This window comes from Bos grunniens, chromosome 12 (genome assembly GCF_055505025.1).
Source record: "Bos grunniens cultivar Pamir isolate PY7600 chromosome 12, Bosgru_T2T1.0, whole genome shotgun sequence".
Classification (NCBI taxonomy): Eukaryota; Metazoa; Chordata; class Mammalia; order Artiodactyla; family Bovidae; genus Bos; species Bos grunniens.
Window position 1 is genome coordinate 46,355,554 of NC_141176.1, and position 25,779 is coordinate 46,381,332.

Sequence of the window (25,779 nt, forward strand, 5' to 3'; positions counted from 1 at the left end):
GCATTGAAACATATATAATATCATGTATGAAACGAGTTGCCAGTCCAGGTTCGATGCACAATACTGGATGCTTGGGGCTAGTGCACTGGGACAACCCAGAAGGATGGTATGGGGAGGGAGGAGGGAGGAGGGTTCAGGATGGGGAACACATGTATACCTGTGGTGGATTCATTTTGATATTTGGCAAAACTAATACAATTTGTAAAGTTTAAAAATAAAATAAAAATTAAAATAAATAAATAAAAAAAATAATAAAAGGTTTGTTTTGGTATTTTAAATATATATGTAAATGTATATCTGTGGAAATGGAAATTACTTATACTACCTTAGAGCAATTTGATTCTATTGGGAATAAAACAGATTTTTTCAAAGATTGATGATCTTATTTCACGATATATTGTGACCTTCCCAGAAATAAAGACAATAAAGTGCAATAGTCTAATTCTTACATTAAACTTGTTTCAGAATAATGACTGTATCAAATCACTTGATACAATGTGACAGAAGTAACCATCCTATGAAATTTCATAGCTCCATACTGCTGGGATTGTTACCATGTAATGGGTAATTTAAAAAGACAAGAAAGAGAAGAAAAAACAATCTAAATCTCTCTATTAAAACCACCTAGAAATTGGACAATCATTGTAATGTCTTTCAGAATCTGTGATTCAATAGTGATGATTGGCTAATTTCAATTTTTGTTATATCGAATATCTTGCAGTATTTGAAGCAATATTATTATATCACATGGTTTCCAATGAAACAGACATAATTCTTTGCAAATTGATCAGTAAAATATCAACAAAATAGCCACAAACAATAAGAAATTAAGACACTAAATACTTTCTAAAATGGAAAGCAACAAGAAAAAGACAAAATGTGTTACCACCAAAATATGCAATGCTAATAGATAAGTTTGCATTTTAAAAATTATCTGTCCTTGTAGACAAAGAGTTTCTGGAAACATCTGAGCACTCTAGACTTACAATTTGTGTTTAAGTTTATTAGTTTTCAATATATACTAAATTCCATCAGATTTGAAATTTTTTAAAATGCAGTTTTAAAAGCATAAACACAAAAACTCTACAACTAAACATCTTAATATGTTATAATAAATGTGCATATAGTTAGAAAGAAAATAAACGCTGATATATGTATATTTCATGCCCATTGTGAAATTTTGCCCTGGGTCATTGTAACATAGGCCACTATTTCTATTAAAATTAATAGCTTGTGGCTGTGGTTACTGTCACTGTTGCCTAATTTTCCCCTCACTAGCAATTGTAACATGAATAAATTAAGTTATATCACCATGTACATCATTATATCCTGAATTAAGGTTAGATTTCAAGAAGCATTATGGATTTAAGGAACTCATCTAGAATTGCATCAAAACTCCTTATAATAAAATATTTATTTCCCTACCATAGGGCCTAAATCAGAGAAGGCAATGGCACTCCACTCCAGTACTCTTGCCTGGAAAATCCCATGGACGGAGGAGCCTGGTAGGCTGCAGTCCATGGGGTCGCTAAGAGTCGGAGATGACTGAGCAACTTCACTTTCACTTTTCACTTTCATGCATTGGAGAAGGAAATGGCAACCCACTCCAATGTTCTTGCCTGGAGAGTCCCAGGGACGGGGGAGCCTGGTGGGAGGCCGTCTATGGGGTCACAGAGTCGGACACGACTGACATGACTTAGCAGCAGCAGCAGGGCCTAAATGCTGCTCTTAATTTCAGGGCTATTTCCTAGTGACACTTGCGCATCCCAATTGTTCAGCCTATTTTGTTAATAACCCTGGTTCATTTCAATTGGACAGACTTGTGCTCCATCTCTTTTTAAGGAAAATTACTTGTTTAGTATAAAAATATTAAGCTCTAAGTCTTGGATAATAAAACTTCCCTGTTTCTCATTCAGTCTTTGGTATCATCATGGTGTCTGAATGAAGCATTCCCTACTTTAACAGGCTTATTTAACAGGTCCTATTTTTTAGGATTTCTGTACTCAGATGAGGATTCACTAAATGCTGGAACTCTAACCAGAGACTTGATGACTCTATTACCAAATGCCTTATGTACTGAAAAATCATAGTCCTCTTAAAGCTTAAAATAATACTAATATGCTATGATAATTTGGAATATCATTATATGAGCACTTCTTTACTTACTAAGTCTAAAAACAAGTGTAATTTTTACATTCCCTTCATCAAAATAAGAATGTATTATACTGCTCAAATGATTGCAAAGAATGTCCATGCATTAGAGGGTAAAGCTAACAATGAGGGTAAATGATTGCTGCTTTTTTTGTTTATGACTCTATTCAATGTACTCTGATTACTTGAAAGGACTAGTATCCAACATATCGCCATATGAAACAATATCATGAAAAATACATGTCTCTTAATGCAAGAGTTGAATTGACATTTTGTCATAGGTAAATTCTGCAGAATCAACAAAGATGCAAAACAACTAAAGCAAAATATGAATTATCTAATACACCACTATGTATTTTTAGCATTCTTTATTCTAATTTTATGTGTATAACATAACACTGTAAATATTTTGCTTCCAGTTTTATTACACTCATTTTAATGGACAAACTTCAGTGGTGAGTAATCCATCCTTTCTAACTGCCATAAAAAAAAACTACATTATGTTTTCTCTGTTTAAAAAAATATATGTATTGGGTTATTCATTACAAATAAGGACGGTGCAAGTGAGAGGACTGTGTTAACTCGTAACCATATGAGTATACTTTGCTTCCCAACGTTGCATTTGTTACTTATTACAATCACTTCTTCGGTTGTGGGGAGGGTGACTTGATACTGTAGCCATTTTTAGAAGAATGACAATATCGAAATCATGCAAAGAGATTCTATATTTCCTACATAAGACTTTAATGGTGCCCAAAGCTGTGTCTCTTATCTAGACTTTACATTCCAATGACCTCATTCAAGCTCCAGCTCTATGTCTACCTACATGGGTACTTCAGCTTGCTGAAATGCTCAGCTGTCATATCAAAACCAGAAGCAGGAAGGCAAACTCATCATCCTATGCTTTAACTTAGATCTCTTTTCTAGATTATCGATTTCAAATCACCAATCACTATTTCCTAAGCCCTGCAATTTGATTTTCCCTTGTATTTCAACCTCCAATCTATTTCTTGCACAATATCAAAGTTTAAATCTTCAATACCTCACTCACTTCCGAATTCATTACATTCTTTACCTCTTTATTCTCACTCTTTACCAACTCCTATATAATATTTATACTGTTTATATTTAGGATTTAGTATTGGGTTGGCCAAAACGTTCTTTCATGTTTTTTCCTAGGATGTTATGGAAAAATCTGAATGAATTTTTTGCTCACACAATATATTTTATTTCAGATATAAACAAGGGAGCAGGTTTTTATTTTAATAAATATTGTTTAAGAATCTGTTGAGAGCCATACTCAGAAGTGGCTGTACGACTTATTCCTTTTGTTTTCAAATTTTATGTAAAATATGTCAATAATATGGTTTCTCAGAGATTTAGACTTATGACTTACATATCTAGACTTAAATGAATCTTCACCAATCATGCAATTGGAATTAATTGCTTTGTTTGTGCTCTGAAAGCACTTTGTTTACATTTCGGAAGCAATAGATCAAAGTATTATTCATGAAAAGAGAATGATACATCTTTTACAACTTTCAGGAAAAAAAGTCAAATTTTGTAATTTCAGATGTAATCTATTAAATTAATTTTAAGTCTTGGAACATGTATGTTCCCAATAGGATAATAGTGAGTTCCTATAAACAAGTCTAAAAGTGAATTATATTAGAAAAACTTGGAAGTTTGGCTACCTTAAATGTTTATATGTTTATTTCTAAAGAAAGAGAAGTGAAGACACATGATATGCTGCTGCTAAGTCACTTCAGTCGTGTCCGACTCTGTGCGACCCCAGAGACGGCAGCCCACCAGGCTCTGCCATCCCTGGGATTCTCCAGGCAAGAACACTGAAGTGGGTTGCCATTTCCTTCTCCAGACACATGATATAGTCATATTTTAATTTGTTAAAATAATTCCTGTTTCTTATAAAATTTTTAATATATAAATATTTCATATTTTTAAGTAAAATTTGAATTACAATCCCTACCATTCCTGAACACCTTGACACCCACAATTTTATCAACAAGAATTAACTCAATATGTATTTTATTAGAATTATTTATGCTTCTTTATATCTCATGGAAATATGAATTATTTTAAAAAGTTATCTTTTGCACTTTTTCTGGCCCCAGCACTTAAGTTAATAAGCACTTGTTTAAATGAATTAGTTACAGCAGATTAAATACTAAAAAACATAAAAACTACATTAATATTAAAGTTAAATAATAGTTCAACTTTTTAGTCAAATGTATTAGCTTTAAAGCAATACATTGTTTATTGCAGGGCTTTTACAGTCAGCAAAATACTAAACATGGACTTTGAAAATTCAAGAAGATATATGAATGTGTTATATATATTTTAAATGACCTTCATTTTTTCACAGACAACCATTTAAAATTTTTGTTCTACCCAAAAGTTCATAAGATAATTTTCAGAAAAGGATATTGACAGCAAGTCTGTAAGCTATGTTGAAAAGCATGTTTATTTATGTTTTTTCCATTCCTTATTGCATGGAGATTTTAGAGTAATTGCAAGGAGGTGTAAAGTTACAGGAGTTTTAGGAAGAGAGAGTAGATGAAAAATACTTATTGAAAGTAATGAGAACGGCAATTTTAAGATTTCATTGCAATTTAAATTCACGATTTTGGCACTTCTAGTATTTTCCTTCATGTGAAAGTGAAGTGAATTCACTCAGTCGTGTCCGACTCTTTGCGACCCCATGGACTATACATCACCAGGCTCCTTTATCCATGGAATTTTCTACTCTATACTGGAGTGGGTTGCCATTTCCTTCTCCAGGGGATCTTCCCAACCCAGGGATCGAACCCGGGTCTCCCACAGTGTGGGCAGACGCTTTACTGTCTGAGCCACCAGGGAATCCCTTTCCTTCATGAGATGCCTTTATATTCTGTATTTATTAGCCTAATCATATGTAAATGTAAACCTCCAGTTAATGTTTAGAGAGGGAGAAAACACAGGCCACAATAAAGATGAAATCAAAATTAAAAGAAAACTGTGTAAATAATATCTTTATATGTTTGTCATGGTGGTAGTCTAGTTGCTAAGTCATGTCCAACTCTTGCAGCCCCATGGACTGTACCTGCCAGGCTCCTCTGTCCATGGGATTCTCCAGGCAAGAATACTGGAGTGGGTTTTCATTTCCTTCTCCAGGGGATCTTCCCAACCCAGGAATCAAACCTGGGTCTCCTGCATTGCAGGCAGGTTCTTTACCGGCTGAGCCACAAGGGAAGCCCATGTTTGTCATACTGTTAACTTACTTTATTGAGAAATCATAAATGCTGCCAATAGTAAAAAGCAATAATCACTCATTATTTTCAATTTTCACAACAAAGGTCCGTCTAGTCAAAGCTATGGTTTTTCCACTAGTCATGTATGGATGTGAGAGTTGAACTATAAAGAAAGGTGAGCACTGAAGAATTGAGGCTTTTGAACCTTGGTGTTGGAGAGGACTCTTGAGAGTCCCTTGGACTGCAAGGCAACCCACCCAGTCCATCCTAAAGATCAGTCCTGAATATTCATTGGAAGAACTGATGCTGAAGCTGAAACTCCAATAATTGGGCCACCTGATGTGAATAACTGACTCTTTAGAAAAGACCCTGATGCTGGGAAAGATTGAAGGCAGGAGGAGACCAGGACAACAGAGGATGAGGTGGTTGAATGGCATCACTGACTCGATGGACATGAGTTTGAGTAAGCTCCAGGAGTTGGCGATGGACAGGGAAGCCCGGCGTGCTACAGTCCATGGGGTTGCAAAGACACATGACTGAGCAACTGAACTGAACTGAAAGGAAACAGTCATTGATCCATTAAATATTGGTAAATTTGCATGCATACTTGTTCCCTAATGTTTCATGTTACGGCACCATAAGTGTTAAAATATAAAAGTTTGGAAAGATGAGATAAAATTTCCCTCCTTTGTTGACTATAAAATTTTTACATTAAGAAAATAATGGGAAAGGTGTTTGTATTACCTTTGTTTTGTAAAAATACCATGCTATGGAGCCAACTGAGTTGTGATGAAACACAGTTTTTTCATGTAAATTATTTTTTTAAATAAATGCTTGTGTTCTAACTTTCTCACAAAATAATAGAATTGCACTTTGAAATACTATTGAAAACAAGGCAAATAAGAAGCGCATTTGAGATCAAAGTGGGCAATTAGCCATGATGTTTATGTGATCTTACTATAGCAAAAACAAAACCCTCAAAATCTGGCTATACTGAAATGTAAGTATATAAACATTCTAAAAATATTCACCTAGTTTGTACATGTTTATTTACAGACACTGAAACATCAATTTTCATAACATTTTAATTTTATAACCTTTTCACTGTATACATCAATGTTATCAGTATTTTGGAATTAGTCAAGATTGTCGTGGATGTGAAATTATAAAATGAGACAATGTGAAAACTAAGCAAAATATTATTCCCATATCTGGATCAAAACAACATTTGCTCTGTTGTTACCAAGATAGCTCATCTTCCTTAGTGTTTTCACTTTTTTTGAATGGATGGTCTGTCATGGTATGGGCCATGACTTGGTAATGACCAATCCCATGTTCTGAATTGGACTTCTTGAGAGCGAGTGAGGAGGTTTCTCTCTAGCCTGCTCCCAAATCAGTTCAATGCAACGGGGCCACCTTGCCCTCCTTTGATACATTAATGGGTGTAACAAGGAGCAATAAGTCACTCACTAAAGTTTGCCTGCATTGCAACTCACTGTAGGACTACAATAAACTGTCTACAAATAGTGGGGTTATATGATATGTAGAAATCGTTTCTTTTAGTCACATTTTTATTCTATTGCTGATAAATCTTGGAAAGTTAATGTAAATATATCACACATCTCAATAAGTTCCCACTTGGGAAAGCTATGAAAAATTATACAAAATTTTTTCTAAAAGACCATAAGTATATGAGTGCCATGCCATTAACATTATTCTTTTTATTTATCACATTTACTTCACTCTTTATTTTCTGAAACTTGGATATGTTAAACAAGATTGGGTCTGAATTCTTAGGGTAATAAAACCGAAGGAGCTATAATGTATAATTAATCAATCCTTTGAGACTTCCCCGATGGCTCAAGCAGTAAAGAATCCATCTGCAATGCAGGAGATGCAGAAGACTCAGGTTCGATCCCTGGGTTGCGAAGATACCCTGGAGGAGGAAATGGCAACCCACTCCAATATACTTGCCTGGAGAATCTCATGGACAGAGGAGCCTGGTGAGCTACAGTCCATGGGGTTGCAAAGAATGACTGAGTGACTAACACTTTCTGCAATATATTTAAATGTTTCTCATGCTAATAAATTAAGAGATTAGAATTGTTAAAACAAACAAAAAAAAGGCATTTTTAATCCTTCACAATAATCACACCACTAAAGTGTCTGATAAAATCAAATAAATCTGAACTGCACACATTTGAAAAAAGTATGGACAGAGAGGTCGCATGATTCTATCTCAAAAGTATGTCTGAATTCAAAGCAGGTAGAAGTCATTGCGTTCACTTGAAAAAGCTTGGAGAACTGTTCTTTGTACTTGTGATTTGTTATTTTCAATGTGGTTTATATATTGAAAATCTGACACACTGTGAGTTTTTTTGATTGAGAGACGTTTTCCTGATTTACTACTATCAGAGAACACAAATGAACTTGTTTACCTTGTTAAGGCTTCCATATTGTTTTTAAAATCTGTCATTTTATATAAAAACATGTATTTCTGAATTACCTCAGAAAACACATATGGTCATACTTGAACTTAAGGTCATACTTGGACAATAGTTGGCTTGAACCCAGAACTATCTGTGGGTTTAGAAGAGGAAAGTACTTTTCATCCCTTCTGTCTTATTATAAATCTTTCCCATTTGTTAAATTCTCTATTTTCCCAAAATTTGAACTAGAGATAAAGTCTCAGTTCAGTTCAGTTCAGTCGCTCAGTCGTGTCCGACTCTTTGCGACCCCATGAATGGCAGCACGCCAGGCCTCCCTGCCATCACCAACTCCCAGAGTTCACTCAGACTCACGTCCATCGAGTCAGTGATGCCATCCAGCCATCTCATCCTCTGTTGTCCCCTTCTCCTCCTGCCCCCAATCCCTCCCAGCATCAGAGTCTTTTCCAATGAGTCAACTCTTCGCATGAGGTAAAGTCTAGACTGTGAGATTTTATGTATAACTATGGAGAAACCTACAAGAAAAGAGTCCAAAGACTATGACAACTTGAAACAAGGTAGATCTGAAACTATTTTAAGTAGCATAAACCATGAAGAAAAAAATAAACACATTGAAATGATTAATATAAGCAAATATCATTTCATCATGGAAATGAAACAATTAGTTCTTAATTTGTTTACAATGGGAATTTCATAAGTAATGTAAAACCATAGTATAGAATCAAAATTAAATACAGCACACCTGATTATGTATGGGAATAATTTATGGTCTAAAATCTCCCCATCCAGTGCTCTTTCTCCCAGAGAGAAATAAATAAAGAATGAGAGTCAGATCCAATAATTTGTAGCCATCATTCATCGTTTTATAGGTGTAATTAGTAAGCTTAGTTGGAACTATGTTTGGAGATTTACTATCTCTGGTGTATGATTATCTATGAATTAAAAGAGTCTGTGATACTCTACACTAAATGAAAATACAAACCACATTAGGAGAAATTTGCTAAAATGCAATAAAATATTAAGAAACTCGAATATTTCCATCTTAAATGAGTCAAAAATCATTTATCTTTTGTTATATTTGGGAAGTGATAAATAATCATATAGAGTTGAAAATAAATCTCTATAAGCCATATTGTTTAAGTCGACATAAACATTGAACTCACAATTTGTCATGAATTTAAGTGTCTTGAAAAATCTGGTGAATATAATTTTCATTTTCCAGCTTAAACCATGCTAAAAGAAAAAGAATGTGTCATATATTGAAAATAAGATAATTTTTAAAAATCCAAATAATGTTTAATGTTTATCAACAATGAATATGATTGAAAATACTATTACATTAAATTTGTGCATAATGTAGAAATAGCAAATACTTATAGCATAACCTCTACTTAGTTCTGAGTTCTTTACATATATTAATTCACTTATTTTCTATAACAACTCTGTGAGGTGACTATCATGATCATTTTCTATGGTTTTATGATAAGGAACTCTCATAATCAAGTCATTTAACTCACACACTCAGTGGTACACAGATAATAAACAGCAGAGTAGAGATTCGTACCCAGGCAGTCTGAATCCAGAACCTACATATCCATAATTGGCCATGAACATAATTGCATGTATCCACTCCAGTACGGCTGCCTGGAAAATCCCATGGACGGAGGAGCCTGGTAGGCTGCAGTCCATGGGGTTGCTAAGAGTCGGACACGACTGAGCAACTTCCCTTTCACTTTTCACTTTCATGCATTGGAGAAGGAAATGGCAACCCATTCCAGTGTTCTTGCCTGGAGAATCCCAAGGACGGGGAAGCCTGGTGGGCTTCCGTCTGTGGGGTCGCACAGAGTCGGACACGACTGAAGCAACTTAGCAGCAGCAGCATGTATGTTTATACTCATAAAAAATCTGATGTCTTTGCCATTTTGACAGGATAAAAAATCAGCCATACAGTAGGTCTTAGTAGTTAAAGTGAGTTACCTAGCCTCACAACAGTAATGAATGAGCGTGTTGATAGGAGATTAGCTTTCAGTCCCGCATTGCTCTCCTAAGACTAAATCATCTTGGTGTTAATTCTTAATCATTTAGAAATCAGTTATTCAAATAAATCATCAATATTATCTTGTAACTGATTAATAATTATCTTTATAACCTAATGGATTTATTTTTCTCTTTATATGAGAGAAAACTCCATGAGAAATTACAAATTATGAGAGTAGTTTCGGGGCTAAAAAAATAACCATTGCCTAATGAAAATTCCTTTTTCCTTCCCTAAAGATGAATCATACAGGAAACCGTGGTCAAACATTACTAAACTTTACATGGGAAGAACTAGCATATATTTGCATTTTGAATCTTAATCCTTATAAATTTATGCCACCCTCATTATCTGGTTGAACACTGAGTCAGTCACAGCCACTTTGTAAATTATCATAAGATGCAAAGATGGACGTTCAAATAAGAGCAAAGTATATGGCACCAAAGGGCTCAGAGGTCCTGAGTTCTCAGTCTGATTCAAAGCAATTTGCGTTATCACCCTGTTACTCAGTTTCCTCAAATATAAAACGGCACACTGAAGATCAACAAAAACAATGTATGTGAAAAAGCTGTGCAGACTTGAAATTGCTTTAGGTCAACTGATGTTCTTGTAATATCCTGAATCATGGCTGCATCAAAAAGAATGAGCACCATTCACAGGTGACCAGTGCCCCTTCCCTGACATCCCTTTAACTTCCAGGGTCTCACATTCTCTTCCTCAGCATTTTTGAATACATACTATTCAGCACTTGATAAAATTTTGGATTTCATTCCTTCCAAGGCACATCTCTTGCTTTTCACTATGATCTCTTAGTTTGTGAGAGAAGAAATCCCTGCTGCCTTTCTTCAGTGGGAAAGTTTAGGATAAAGTTAACACTGTATTGCTTCTGCCAGGAAATACCGTCAATCTAGCAGTTGTTAAAAATAGCAAGTGGGTTTTAATGGACTAATTTCTTTGAAACAGCTGAAATATTTTCAACCAATGAACCATTTCCCAAATAAGTAAATATACTGATTTTTCTTATATATGTTTATACCCTCTGGTTGCCCACTATTTAAGCCATGAAAATAACATTACCATCGAAAAGTGATCAGATCTTTATAAATCTTACTTTTAAAACTAAATAGTTATATTCATTTATCCACTTACCAAATGCCTTGCTACCATTTGAGAAAGTGAAATTGGACTTTTTTTTAACTGTTGCTGTTGTAAAATGATACTGAATGCTAAATAATGTGTTTGTTTTTCAGCTGTTGTAAGTCTAAAGAGATTTTTTGAATACTTCAATTATAAAAACATTTAAAACATACAAACTTGTGCAATTTTTATTTTAATGAAGATGAGAAGTTCATTAAAGAAGATAAATATTTCATTAGATGTTAAATAAAACAAAGAGATTTTTTGGCTTCTCTCAGCACAAAATTCCTTTGAAAGATTAATTAATACATGCAAATTATGCAAATTAGACCCATGCAAATATTTTATGAAGACAATTAAGGGAACCATTAATTACTGCTTTTTTTGCTTCAGTGAGATTCATTCATTTAATTTTAATTTCACTTTAACTGTTTTGATGTATAATCTTGCAGCTAAGAACTTTATCTTTCCTGGCGGGTCACTTAAACTTATAAATTTCATCCAGTGAGTGCACAGAAATCTGTAAAGATATTCTCTAGACTATGTTAAGTATCAAGAGAAATTTCTGACACAATGCTCTCCCAGAAACAGGGAAACTGGAAGGGAATGTGAGCTCATTCTTGGACAAGGTTCAACTGCTGGAAAAGCAATTAATTTGCTTTGGCTGTGCTAATATAGGGGAATTAGAAAGTGTGACACAAGACAAATAGAAATAATTAGTTCTCCAAAATGATGTTCTCATTAATATGGTTCGAACAGTAGAAATAAAAAACATTATTGTGGCATGTCTGCATTCTGTCCCTAACCATGGGAGGTAGAATAATGCACCATAAGCATTTTTACACTCATAGTCTAAATGATGATGTTTTATTTTGTTTTCTAAACGAAAATGTACAGCGAAAGCTGTCATATATCTCAAATGTCTAGATAAACATGCTATAAATTGATCACATACTTTCCATCATGGTGTGTTTACATACCAATTCTTAAAATTTTGTTCATAAGTTCTGTAGTTTAGTGAACAGACTTTAAAATGAAGGTCCTTTTTCTGTAATTTAGCACATGTATACCTGTGATGGACTCATTTTGATATTTGGCAAAACTAATACAATTATGTAAAGTTTAAAAATAAAATAAAATTTAAAAAATAAATAAATAAAATTTTAGACCACTTTTATAACTCTTAAAGTATAAATAACTTTTCTCATAAAACATTTGTGCTCTAACTTAAAGAAGCTACTCTGAATAGTTGTTGAACATTCTCTTATTTGACCAGGCTACTTTTAATATCAAAGGGTAAATAAAAAAAGAGGAAACAGATTTTGTGACTATGAACCACAAATCTATATTACTAAATGGTAACTGTCTCCAGCTTTGGTAGACATTATACACATTTTCTATGAGTAGAAGCTCCAATGAGCAAGTTACTTATATATAAAGGCCATCAAATTTTTCCCTTGATAATAAAGCTGAAAAGAACTCAAAGTAAAAACTTTTTCAAAATAAATATTCCTTAATTCTGAAGGTGATAGTATATTGTCTAAAAGCTAAAATGTCTTGATCATGATGAAAAATCAACTTATTATTCTGTCCAGTCGTAATCATAAAAAGTACCATTGATAAATATACACATACAATTAAAATGACATGCTATTTTCCTACCTATCTCTGACACTTCTGTACTGCTGCAGCCAGTACTGTTATTATAGTACTTTGAAAAGTTGGAATTGGACATACATTCTGATTGCTATTTGTTGAGCTCTTAAATGTTTTCTAAAAACAGATCTTAAAATTAATTTTTATTTCTTACAAACATAAGCTCATTTCATTCATTCTGAAATTTTAGAGTCCCTAAATCTCTTTTTCATATTTACATTGTCCACACAGATGTATGTTGCACCTTCCAAATTAAGACCCTCTGTGATTTTCATTGACACATGATTGAACCACTCTTCCATATCACTAATTATGATGCTAAATCAACACGGATCCAGCATTGATCTTTAGGTCCCCCTGCTAATATCTGTCCCAATTTCCATTTATCACTATTCTTTGATTATGGTCTTCAGACAATATTCAAGCTAAGCCAAAAATGTGTTCATGAACAAGACAATTTAACTCAATTTTTCAATTTTACTTACACTAACAAAATATTATTACACTTTCCATTAATAACTGCTCTGTTTCAATCCATAAAAGCAACTTAGTTGTAGGATGTCCATTTCCTGCCTCTAAACATCCAATTCCAATTCATTCTTCCTGATATTCCTTATATCCCCTGAAATCTCATAGTAACTACCACCTACTACATTACTCTTCTTAGGAAATATAATGTCAAATATACTATAAATTATGCCCAATGATTTGGCTTTACTTTGCCTAATATTTGGGCAATTGAATGGAAATAAAGTTACATCACAAAACCTCATTTTATGTCACAATTCAACAGAAGCATATAACAGAAACATATAAGACTGACACTTATGCTTTTTATTTATTTATTTATTTTTCTGTAGGAACCAGGAGTTTAGAAAAATTAGCTCGGTGGAAATAACACATTGATAGTAACTTTATGTAAATATAAGTCTAATGAATCACAATTTAATACTATTTTTGGACAACTTCATATTTAATTTCTCACTGTGTCTGCTTTCATATATAATTAGTTTAAATTACATAAGACATTCCCAACAAAATCTATGGGACCCTTAGCATTTGTAGTTTAAGCATATCTACCTACATTCAAAACCAAGATTTACTTTTTAGTGTCTCTTAAAGAATAAGAATGTTTATACTGAAATCATAAATTTCAGTATCAAAATTATTCTTAAATTTTATAAAATATTAAAACATGAGTATTTCTGAGACTTTCTATTTAATAATAATAGTCCCTATTGCCTAGTTAAATGAGTAGTTAACAATGACCTATGATAATTGTGGAACATTAGCCTGTTTATTGGTTACTGCTTTCAATCAATATCATCTTATGTTCAACTTAATCAATGTTGTTTAAACTGGTTAGCTGCACTGAAACACTACCAAACACCAGAATCCAGTGCCAAGGGAGTAGAAGTAAATTTATTATTGTTTTGTTCATAGTAATAATTCTAATATTTATTTTTTAAGATAAATAAGAATAGTTTGAGTCAGTCCCTATTGTGATTACACATTTCTAAGTGAATAAACAATAGTCAATATGTATTGCAGGCAGCCCAGAATTCAGTTTTAATCAACTCTGTCCTTTTACTTAATGAAAGCCTCCCTCTTTTAAGCTGTATACAGATATTTTATATATAAAAAATTATGTTCAAGTAACAAAAAATATTTTTCATAAATTTTGGCAAACACTTTACTATGGGACTAAATCAACACTGTGCTATAAATAAAGAATGATTTTCTGAAATAAAAAGAAAAGCAAATTATATATTAGAGTAATAATAGCTTCAGTGTTTGTTTACCAGTTGCTAGGCACTATAAATATGTTAACTCATAATAATAAAATTTAATATTAACAGCTAAAACTTAACTGTGTACATACTATTGCCCAGTATATGCTAAGTGCTTTACTTGGGTTATTTTATTTAATATGCATAGTAACCCTCTGAGGTTAAGCAATTGTTACAGAGAAAAAATATAGTGGAGCAGAGACTTGAATCTAGACTTGACTCCTAACATTTCTTAATTGGTAGATTCTGTAGGTCTATCTAGAGAACTTTCATGCCCACATTAGACTTAAGGGTCTTTTTTTAAGGATTAGAAATACACATAAGACAATTACGTGAAATCAAATTGAAACAATACATTTGTCAAGGGAGGGTGTAATTTCCTCGGTTCTGCCTCATCACAACAAAAATATGAAGTGACGAACGTTACAGCCCTTGGACAGACCGTGTCTCAGCTCTCAGGCAGTCCGTGTTACAGCTCTCAGACAGATAAGTGTTACAGCTCTGTGTTACAGCTCAGTTTTATTTAGAAAATAAAGGAAAATACATTCTCGAGGCGTGAGGGCATGCTGACCCAAAAGACACAAAGAGAAGAGAAAGAGAGAGAGAGAGAGAACCCCGGCCCTTTGGCTCCTCTTCTTATATGTTTTTTCCTCCCCCTGGGCCTGCCCTATGTAAACTGGGCTAGCCAGGAGTGCTGTTTCTTCTACCTGAGGTCCTCACTCCGGTCCTTGGACCTTTCTTTGTTCTATTTTCGTGGGCTTTTCCCTTCCTTGTTTTAGCCACCACCATTCTGGACTCCTTTTTCCTATTCTAACTACCTAACACAATTCACATAGATTTTCATATGGTAAGTTTAAGTAGAGTTCAACGTAGAACCCTTAACAGTATAGAATCTTGGGGTACCATTTAACAACCTCTGTTCAAACACATGGCATAGAAGAAATGAAGAGATTCTTTAAATGTTATATACTAAACTGAACATGGAATTGCATCTGATTTTGCATTTGTCCTAAGTTCACTGCATGCTAAATTGTAGGGATGTAGGTACATATTTTAGGTAAATATGATTAATTTCTTAATTTCTTTTATTGTTATTTTAAATGCTTCATTTAGAATGATATTTTTCTCAGCATGTCTGGAAGTGTCTATAAACATGGTATAGGCATAAATGACTGATTAAATAGCAAAAATCTGGAAAACAACATTTTTCCCAATTGCACACCATTCCCTAGTTGCTATCAGTAGAATGTTTTGAAGTGTTGAAGCAATTAACAGTCAATGAGCTAACTATCCGCAATGAGCAAATGGGCTTCAGATGGTTATCCTAGAAAAGAGACATGTAAATCTACATAGCAAAGCATGGAGAGAAAACAAAGACTCTGGGGTCAGAAATCTAAATTTAAATGTCAGCAGCCCCACTAAATCATAGTGCAAAAGTGAGAATGTTAATTAGCCTTTCTGTATCTTACCTTTAAATTAGAATATACAGGAAGTCTCAATAAACAAGAATTCCTAATCCACCTCACTATTTTAATAAGCAAAACTCCACTTACTATGTAATATCACTAAATCCAAATGAAAGAAAGTGTATTACTAGGGCATTCAATGTATGCTGGAACATTTGACTCAACAGAGAAAGATACATATTTCACTAATAAGCTTACCCTACATCATTAAGGTTTAGGATCTGTCAGTTACTAAACAGATAATAACAACAATAACATATGTTAAAAGAACAACACTTTAACAATCTTAATCTAAAAACAGCTGGGAAGGAAACAAGGGATGAGAAAAGCAATTGGACTATGTTATTTTCCCAATTCTGATTAACTCATGGTGTGTATGCGCATGTGCTAAGTCACTTCAGTTGTGTCTGACTATTTGCGAACCTATGGACTATAGCCCACCAGGCTCCTCTGTCCATGGCATTCTCCAGGCACGAATACTGGAGTAGGTTGCCATGCCCAACTCCAAGGGATCTTCCCTACCTAGGGATCTAACCCACATCTCCAGTCTCCTGCATTGGCAGGCAGGTTCTTTACCACTAGCGCCACCTGAGAAGCCTAACTCATGGTGTAATCTTTATCAAATAACATACCCTTACTAAACCTCAGTTTCCTCTCTTGCAAAATGAAGAGATTTAATTTATTTGTAAAGCGCCTTCCCAGTGCTAAGGCAATAACATCATATAAGTGTGCTTGGCATTTCATCAGTGTTCAATAAACATTTGTTGAATAAATGAATAATTTTTAAATTCAACATGTATCTTCAAATATCTAGGAAGCAGAAAAGAAGATATTAAATTGGAACAAAAACATTGCTAATGTGAAGACAAGTCTTTTATGTCCTTTTATTGGAAGAACATTTGGTTTTCTATGATCTGAGATCAGTCAAAAATAGAATAAAAAGCCAAGCAGTTTTGATTATGGACATTGGATGTAAATAAAAGAGATGTACTTTCAAGTGGAGTCAAGATTTTGCAAGCATAACTTGCAGATATACTAAGATGTCAGAGGAACTGTGGTCCACATTCCCATTAATTTCAACAATTACTTTTGGATTTAAGAGGACGGGTTTCACTTAGAATGAAAAAGAAAGCTGCTACTTTGAAAGTGAACTTTTAGACTTTTTGAAAATTTATAAAAGACATAGATAAAAGAGTACTAATTCATGATTCTCCCATGTTATACTTCATGTTTATATATTGAATATCTAAACAATATAAGGAGATTAAATCATTTGAAATTATAAGAATCAAATCAGAAAAGAAGCATGAGGTTAATGCTTAAAAACCAAAAAAAGAGTTATTTAAGAAATGTGATTATGGTATATGAAGTTAAATAGAAATTTTAAATGGGTGTAAGTGAATGTTGGGTTTCCCTGGTGGCTCAGACCTTAAAGAATCACCCGCAATGCAGGAAACTCACGTTTGATCCCTAGGTCAGGAAGTTCCCCTGGAGAAAGGATTGGCAACCCACCTCAGTATTCTTGCCTGGAGAATTCCATGGACAGAGGATCCTGGCAGGCTACAGTAGGTAAATATTCACAGAATCCAAATCTTGAGTCAAATGTGTAAGAATAAAGTAACAGAAATGCAGCCAGGAAGGGCAAGCACATTCTGTTAATTCAGCTATCAAAAATGAAAATTCCCCCAGAATTTATAATTCTGACTTTCTTAGGAGGAATCATATTACCCTTTGCTTCCTCCAATCTCTCCCACCAATGTCAGAAAAATGCCAGAATAGGAATACTTGACATTCATCCACAAAACCAAAGGTCCTAACTCACCAGTACATTCCTTCAGGGATTAGTGAGCATCACAATGTGTCAAACATTTGGGCACCATGAATGTGGCACAAACATGTGACTCACTGACGTGTAAGTGTCAAGCATATTTACAGACACTAGGAAAACAGTGGTGAACAAAGCAGGCATGGTTCACACTCTGCCTGGCTACCACCCAGAGAAAGGAAGAAGAAAATATTTAAAAAGTGACTGCCCATGCGCAGCTGTGATTGTGGAGAAGATATGGTAAAAACCTCTGTGAAGAGGGGCAGGGAGAAGCTGCAGGGGTAGATGTGGAGTCTGAAAAGCCTTTCTGGATGCTGTGACTTCTAAGATGAGACTTAAAGAATGAGTAAGTAAAGGCAGGAAAGAGAGAGAAATGCCACTGGGAGGTGGAGAAAGATGTAAAGCTTTCTAGATTAAAAAAAAAAAAAATCAATGGCAGAACAGAGAGTGAAGGGCAAAAGTCATGCTTGTGTGTAAAACACAGGGAGGGAGCCATCAGCTTCACTTTCTTCATTGTGTATTAAGGAGGATATTGGATTGGGCAGTAGAGAGAACCAAAGGGAAGGAAAGTAGAAGAAAACAGGTCGGCAGGGGGAAGAAGGTGAAGGACCCTTTAGGTTTTATGCACTGGACTTTGAGGTCCCTGTGAGACACCCAAATTCCAATTGGATATTATTTGGAACTCTTAAGGGATGTCTGGATTGGCTGGAGAGACATTTTTTAAATTTTTTAAACTATTAAAAGATATAGCTTAAATCATCTAAGTGGAAGCTATCAAAAATGAGAGACTAGGATTCAATAGAAGGAACTCATAATATTATAGATTTGGCTGCATACATTGTGTAGATGTGCATTCATATGTGTGAGGGACTCAGGTGTTGGAGGATATTTATTAACCTGTCCAAAAAATAGTTAAATAAACATTTATACTGACTCCCTCTACTATATATATATATATATATATATATATATATACACATACACACACCAGGACTTCCCTGGTAGCTCAGTCAGTAAACAATCTGCCTGCAGTGCAGGAGACCTGGGTTCAATCCCTGAGTTGGGAAGATCCCCTGGAGAAGGGAATGGCAAACCACTAAGTATTGCTGCCTGGAAAATCCCATGGACAGAGGAGCCTAGCAGGCTACAGTCCATGGAATCGCAAGAGTAGGACACGACTTAGTGACTAAACCACCATATATATACAGGGCTTCCCTGATAGCTCAGTTGGTAAAGAATCCACCTGCAATGTGAGAGACCTAAGTTCGATTCCTGGATTGGGAAGATTCCCTGGAGAAGGGAACAGCTACCCACTCCAGTGTTCTGGCCTGAAGAATTCCATAGACTGTATAGTCCATGGGGTTGCAGAGTCGGACATGAGTGAGTGACTTTCACTTTTATATATATGTGTATATATACATATATATAAAGTATCTTACGAAAACCTTTAAAATAAGATATATTCTCACAGTTCTGGAGACTGGATTGATCTGAGACTTCCAGTCTCCAGAACTGTGAGAATAGAAATTTCTGTTATTCAAGCCACCCAGGTTTTATTTTGTTTTTTATTATTATCACCCAGGTGATATTTTGTTATGGCAACCCTGGGTGTCTAACACAGCCCCGCTCCAGTTGTCTTCTGTAGCACTTTTACAAATTTTAAATATTCTATTAATTCACTATTTACTTGTTTATTGTCAGACTGTTCTTTTGTAAGGCCAGAGAATTTTCATTCATGCCTTATACCTGTGCCTGGTATCTGGAAGGTACTCAATAAATAACTGTTGAACAAATAACCAAAGTATCCAAAAGCCACAGTGGACTAGGCATTGTGGATAATGGGTAACTATGGGATGCTAATCTCTGTTTTTTTTTTTTTATTATTCAGTAGATGGTTATTTTTAATCACAAGAGGAACACTATAACTTCTTTGGCTCACGAGTTAAAAATCCAAGTGTTTATAGGAGTCAAGTAGATGTTGTAAGTGAATATGTTACTTTATGCAAATAAAACTGAAAGTTTTTCTCCAAAAAAAATAATAAATAAATAAATAAAATAATATATAATTTTTAAACATCATCACAAATCATGACATATAAATCTGTAAGATTCAGGCATAAAAGAGTTAATCAGTATAAAATCCAGCTCCTGCAGAAAGTTGCTTTTAAATATATATATATATATGTATATGTGTATATATATGTATGTATAAGAAAAGGCAGAGGAACCAGAGATCAAATTGCCAACAACAAACTGTGGAAATTTCTGAAAGAGATGGGAATACCAGACCACCTGACCTGCCTCTTGAGAGACCTGTATGCAGGTCAGAAAGCAACAGTTAGATCTGGACATGGACCAACAGACTGGTTCCAAATAGGAAAAGGAGTACATCAAGGTTGTATATTGTCAACCTGCTTATTTAACTTATATGGAGAGTATGTAATGTCCAGCCCAGTAACAACGCTGGGCTGGACGAAGCACGGGCTGGAATCAAGATTGCCGGGAGAAATATCAATAACCTCAGATATGCAGATGACACCACCCTTACGGCAGAAAGTGAAGAACTAAAGAGCCTCTTATTGAAAGTCAAAGAAGAGTGTGAAAAAGTAGGCTTAAAGCTCAACATTCAGAAAACTAAGATCATGGCATCCGGTCCCATCACTTCATGGGAAATAGATGGGGAAACAGTGGAAACTGTTTCCCCATCTGGCTGACTATTTTTCTGGGCTCCAAAATCACTGCAGATGGTGACTGCAGCCATGAAATTAAAAGAGCTTAATCCTTGGAAGGAAAGTTATGACCAACCTATACAGCATATTGAAAAGCAGAGACATTACTTTGTCAACAAAGGTCTGTCTAGTCAAGGCTATGGTTTTTCCAGTGGTCATGTATGGATGTGAGAGTTGGAGTATAAAGAAAACTGAGTGCCAAAGAATTGATGCTTTTGAACTGCGGTGTTGGAGAAGACTCTTTAGAGTCCCTTGGAGTGAAAGGAGATCCAACCAGTCCATCCTAAAGGAGATCAGTCCTGGGTGTTTATTGGAAGGACTGATGCTAAAGCTGAAACTCCAACACTTTGGCCACCTGATGCGGAGAGCTGACTCATTTGAAAATGATGCTTGGAAAGATTGAGGGCAGGAGGAGAAGGGGACGACAGAGGATGAGATGGTTGGATGGCATCACTGATTCAATGGACATGGGTTTGGGTGAACTCTGGGAGCTGGTGATGGAGAGGGAGGCCTGGCATGCTGCAGTTAATGGGGTCGCAAACAGTCGGACACGACTGAGCAACTGAACTTGATACATATATATAGATATAGATATAGATATATATTCATTAAATTTCCACCAAGCTTATTGATTTTGAGTTTAGTTACCAGAAATATCAGTAAGGAAAACTTCATTCCTGTATAGTATGAGCTGATTTACCTTACTTATCCAGATAAGTAAATTATTTAGAGCCTCTTGATCAGCAATAGTAGTTTCTAAGCTGCTTTCTGTTTTACTCTTCCTCACCTCTGTACTTTTACATAAATGATGCTACTAAATACTAATGAAGCAACATTTATTTGGGGGTAACTGAGTAGTATTTAAGTACCTGACTGCTAGGTGACTAACTCATGGGACAAATCTGGCTCATTTATTAACAAAATATTAAAAATGAGTAAGGACATGCCAAGTATAAAGAAATGTGAGTTTCCTTTTTCATTCCTAATTAAGTTGAGCTTATTTTGGAATACAGAATAATTTCAATTATGGTTGGATTGGGAGCAAGAAATAATACAGAGACTCATAACTCCTGGGAAGCGAGCAGGGTTGTGTTCGTGTCATTCATGAGTTGTGAAGCAACACATGCTTAGAGCTGCCAAAATATCTGATATAGACCATTTCACAAATTAGCAGTGAGTTCTGGTTCTTTTCCCTTTGCCTTTCCCATTCTTGAACTTAAGACTCCTCATTTTACTAAACACAGTCCTTGTTCTTTGATATTTTCTCTGCATCATTAATTTTGCTATTTTGTTAGCTTCTAAATTTATGAATTTAGTTTCCAAGGCTAAAAAAAAATGTTTCAAAGGACTAAATGAACTCACTTAGTTGGGTTAGACTAGCAAAAGATGATCTCTTTGCTTTGGTATTTTAAAAGTCTTGGGTAGTGTCAAGTGAGATAATCGATAGCAATTAACATATAGAAACACAGATTCATCTACATGTGTTTTTTAGATTACATTTGAGAAAAATTCACATTATCTAATTAAAACCATTAATATTAAGGTGTCTTACAAAAAAAGCTTTCATTGAAGAGTACGATTATCAGAAAAATCCTTAAATTCAAATGTAAGTGCACAAAAATTAGAATATTATTGATTATTTATATTAGACTTGAGGAACTCATCTTTTTAATTGATAAGATGAATGAAAGAATTGAAAAAATTGTTTCACGTTATAATTAAGAGAAAGCAATTAATAACCCCATAAAAATAATATTTGCTTTAAGTAACTATGTATAATTGTCATTCAAATGTTTATCCTTTCCTGAGTTATAGAGTTGTTTGAGTGGGTTTTCTGTGTTATATATAACATTCTGGATGGCAGAAAGAATGCAACTTATGACTAAAAATTTTCTTCAGAGTGTAAGTAAATCATAATAGAAATTGAAAGTAGTCAAAACTTTGACCTATATAGTAAGACCTTATCCCATATTGAAATATACATCTGAATTTGTGTTTTACAAATTCTGATAAAATAATTATAGCCTTAATTGATGATCCAAATAATGCTAATAGCAAACTCATGAAATATATATTATGTCAACTATGCAGAAATGTTTAATTGTTGCCTAATACCTTCTTACAGAGAAGGCAATGGCACCCCACTCCAGTACTCTTGCCTGGAAAATCCCATGGGCAGAGGACCCTGGTAGGCTGCAGTCCATGGGGTCGCTAGGAGTCGGACACGACTGAGCGACTTCACTTTCACTTTTCACTTTCATGCATTGGAGAAGGAAATGGCAACCCACTCCAATGTCCTTGCCTGGAGAATCCCAGGGACGGGGGAGCCTGGTGGGCTGCCGTCTATGGTGTCGCACAGAGTCGGACACGACTGAAGCGACTTAGCGGCAGTAGCAGCAGCAATGCCTTCTTAAACTTCCCATGTATATGAAAGAATATAGTGTCCATAATTTTTCTTGCTTGAATTCTAATCACGTTGAGAATTCTGTGGATATCAGATAATTTATATACCACATTTACCAGGAGGCTTATTTATGCCTCCTGCTTATTTATGCTTTTTTATGTCCAGCACTTTGGACATTAACTAAGTTAGTACCTGAGGAGTTCGCAAATACACAGACCACAGTTCTGATAGTTCACAATGGACATACTGTCCCTGATAAAGAGGACTGGCTTTGTTATTAGTAATTTGTTAACATATGCATGCAATTCTTTACAAAGCAACATAGATCATTTGAGTTTCATAATATTATAGTCACACATATATGTAATTTTGCTGAAACCTATAATGCTCTAAAAAATGAAATCTTTTCTACAAGATGTCTCATAATAACATATGGTTCAAGCCTTAGGATTTAAAAAATAATTATCATGGTAAAATACACAAAAAACATTCTCCAGGAATGTCTATGGTTTCTGATTTTTATTTATTGCATATATAATACTTCACACAATTATATTTCCTTTATAGTAAACTAAGAATGATACTTTTGGAACTGACTGAGTAACACGATTAATGTCAAACAATATCCCCAAAATGAATGAACTTAAAATGCAAAATAAAAGCAATCGGGAGGATTATAGCAGTTAATCATTTTAGGCTTCCCTTTGAAGAATCATTTTCATTTAATGCTCTTTTTACTGTTTAGTATTCATGTTGTTAGATTGAGTTTATTGTCTAGAATAGATGTGAGGCTATAAATGCTACCTTCAGATTTTGCTCTCTCCTAACAGCATGGTCTTCGCAATACACATATTTTGCTTTTCTGAGTGTTTAATAAAACTCCCTCTAGTATTCTCTATATGATTTTGCTCAGCAGATTTGTGTTATTAAAATGTATATAATGGCACACAGTCCACTTGGAAAGTCCACATAGGATCAAATAATCTTATTTATTGTTAGCTTTCACCTGGTTTATTTTATATGTACCTTGCATTAGTTGTCACTAAAACAAAAAGAAGATAATTTCAAATTTTAAGAACTCCCTAATTAACTCATGATTTTATTGATATAGAATTTATAAAACTTTCATCTATTAGATTGGGCTTTAGACATTCAATAAAACACATTTACTGTGTTCAAGATTAAATCATACATTGTTTAAAATTAATTATTCCTTTTTAATTGCATTGTATAAACAGAAATGACCTGTTAATTTAAAGAAAATCTATCAGCACAAAATGAATTCACTCATATAAACAAGCAAGATGAACTTGACCTTGTTTGAACTTGTTTTGATGTGGCCCAGATGGTAGGCTACATGCTTGAATAGCAGGCTAAAGCAGAGGAAAAACTCATAGAGCAAGATCTAGATTTATAGCCTTTTGCAAATTCCCACCTTGTATTGTCCTTTCGGCATCTGTTCTGCCGCCACTGCGGTCAGCTTCTATCTCTGGGGTCAGAGAGTCTAAAAACAGAAAGGTAAGAGTGACACACATTTCATTTGATTCCCATTGTCCTTTAAAAAAAAAGCAACCTGTTACTTTGGTGCTGAATTAAAATTACATAAATCTTTGTCATCTTTCAAAGGTTGAACAAAGACTATAACCATGAGAATTATCAGAAGATTTGAATGGATAAATAATGCAAAATTGTTCAGAAAATGAGATGGGGGGGTTGAGAACTTCTCATATTAATATTTTATTATGTTTCAGTACAGACAGAATTGGTTAAATAGAAAAGCAATATCATCTCAGATACTGAAGTAACGAAACTGTGGAAGCACCCATGAAATAAAACATTTCCCCCAACACATGTGACTTTTCTCTCCACCATGCTTTCAAAAAGAGCTTAATGAATCACCAGCCATAGAAATACAAACCCACAAACACATGTAAATTGTGTTTTGAGTATTCACAATGAAAGTTAGTTAGCCATGCATAAAGACACATCCTCTTACCATTTAAGACCCTGAGACTATCTGTTGAAGCTGCCTGTTTTAGTGTTTGTTCGGCTTGCTCACGCCGTTTTGTCTCAAATTCAAGTGCTTCCTGCAATTTTCTCTTTGCCTTCTTCTCCTTCTTTAGCCTCTTTTGAACTATGGCTAGAAAAGAGTATATATACATTATTATTTTTCAGAATTTTTGCAATGTTCACATCTCCACAAACGGTCTCTATTTTTAAAATAATATTATTTTTCCCTTGCTGGACTGCACCTCTCTGTGCAGAGGAAGTTTAAACAAAACAAAAACAAAAAAACAACAATAACCCACTTTTACCTAAAATAAATCTCAGTAAAATGTCCAAGGAGGCCAATTTCTGTTTAGCCTTGAACTACTACAAGAATGCCTTTAATTATCATATGTGGAGACAGTTTTAATGGGAAACTAATTTTAATAAATATTTATACTCACTGATAAAAGAAGTCTGATTAAATAAATTTTGTAGTTTAGTCTCTGCCCTTGAATCAGACAAATGCAAAGTAATCTGAATAGTATAAACCTTTAAGATTAGTCTCTCTTTATGAAACATTAATTTTGAGTAGTAAATGGAGCATTCCCCCTATCTTTACAAAAATGTTATACCAGCAAAATTTTTAATAATTCTTTCTTGTCATAAATACTATTGCCTATGTGGAACTAATTATTATTGTTGTTAATATATATATATAAACAGACTTTTTTGATGAAATGATTGCAATTTGCTTAGAGATATTAATAATTTCATAGCAGATGTATTTGCAGTATTATACATTTCAGGAAAGTTACACTTTTAGACTGTAGGAGTTTGATGAGTATAAAACTTCATTGCTACTTAAAAAAGTAACCTATGATACAAAAAGTTAATTATGATGA

General features: G+C 34.3%; 1 protein-coding gene across 5 annotated transcripts in view; it reads right to left on the reverse strand.

Moving 5' to 3' along the window:
- DACH1 (dachshund family transcription factor 1) overlaps window positions 1-25,779 on the reverse strand; it is a 478,746-nt gene that overhangs the window by 15,585 nt on the left and 437,382 nt on the right. For 4 of the 5 annotated variants that reach the window (XM_086328516.1, XM_086328514.1, XM_086328518.1 and 1 more), the window contains 2 exons: window positions 24,885-25,028; window positions 24,324-24,392 (listed from right to left, as the gene is read on the reverse strand). In XM_086328516.1, coding sequence (XP_086184642.1) covers window positions 24,324-24,392; window positions 24,885-25,028 — 213 coding nt within the window. Of the gene's footprint in view, window positions 1-24,264; window positions 24,393-24,884; window positions 25,029-25,779 lie in introns of those variants that run through there. The other variant, XM_086328515.1, reaches the window with a different exon arrangement.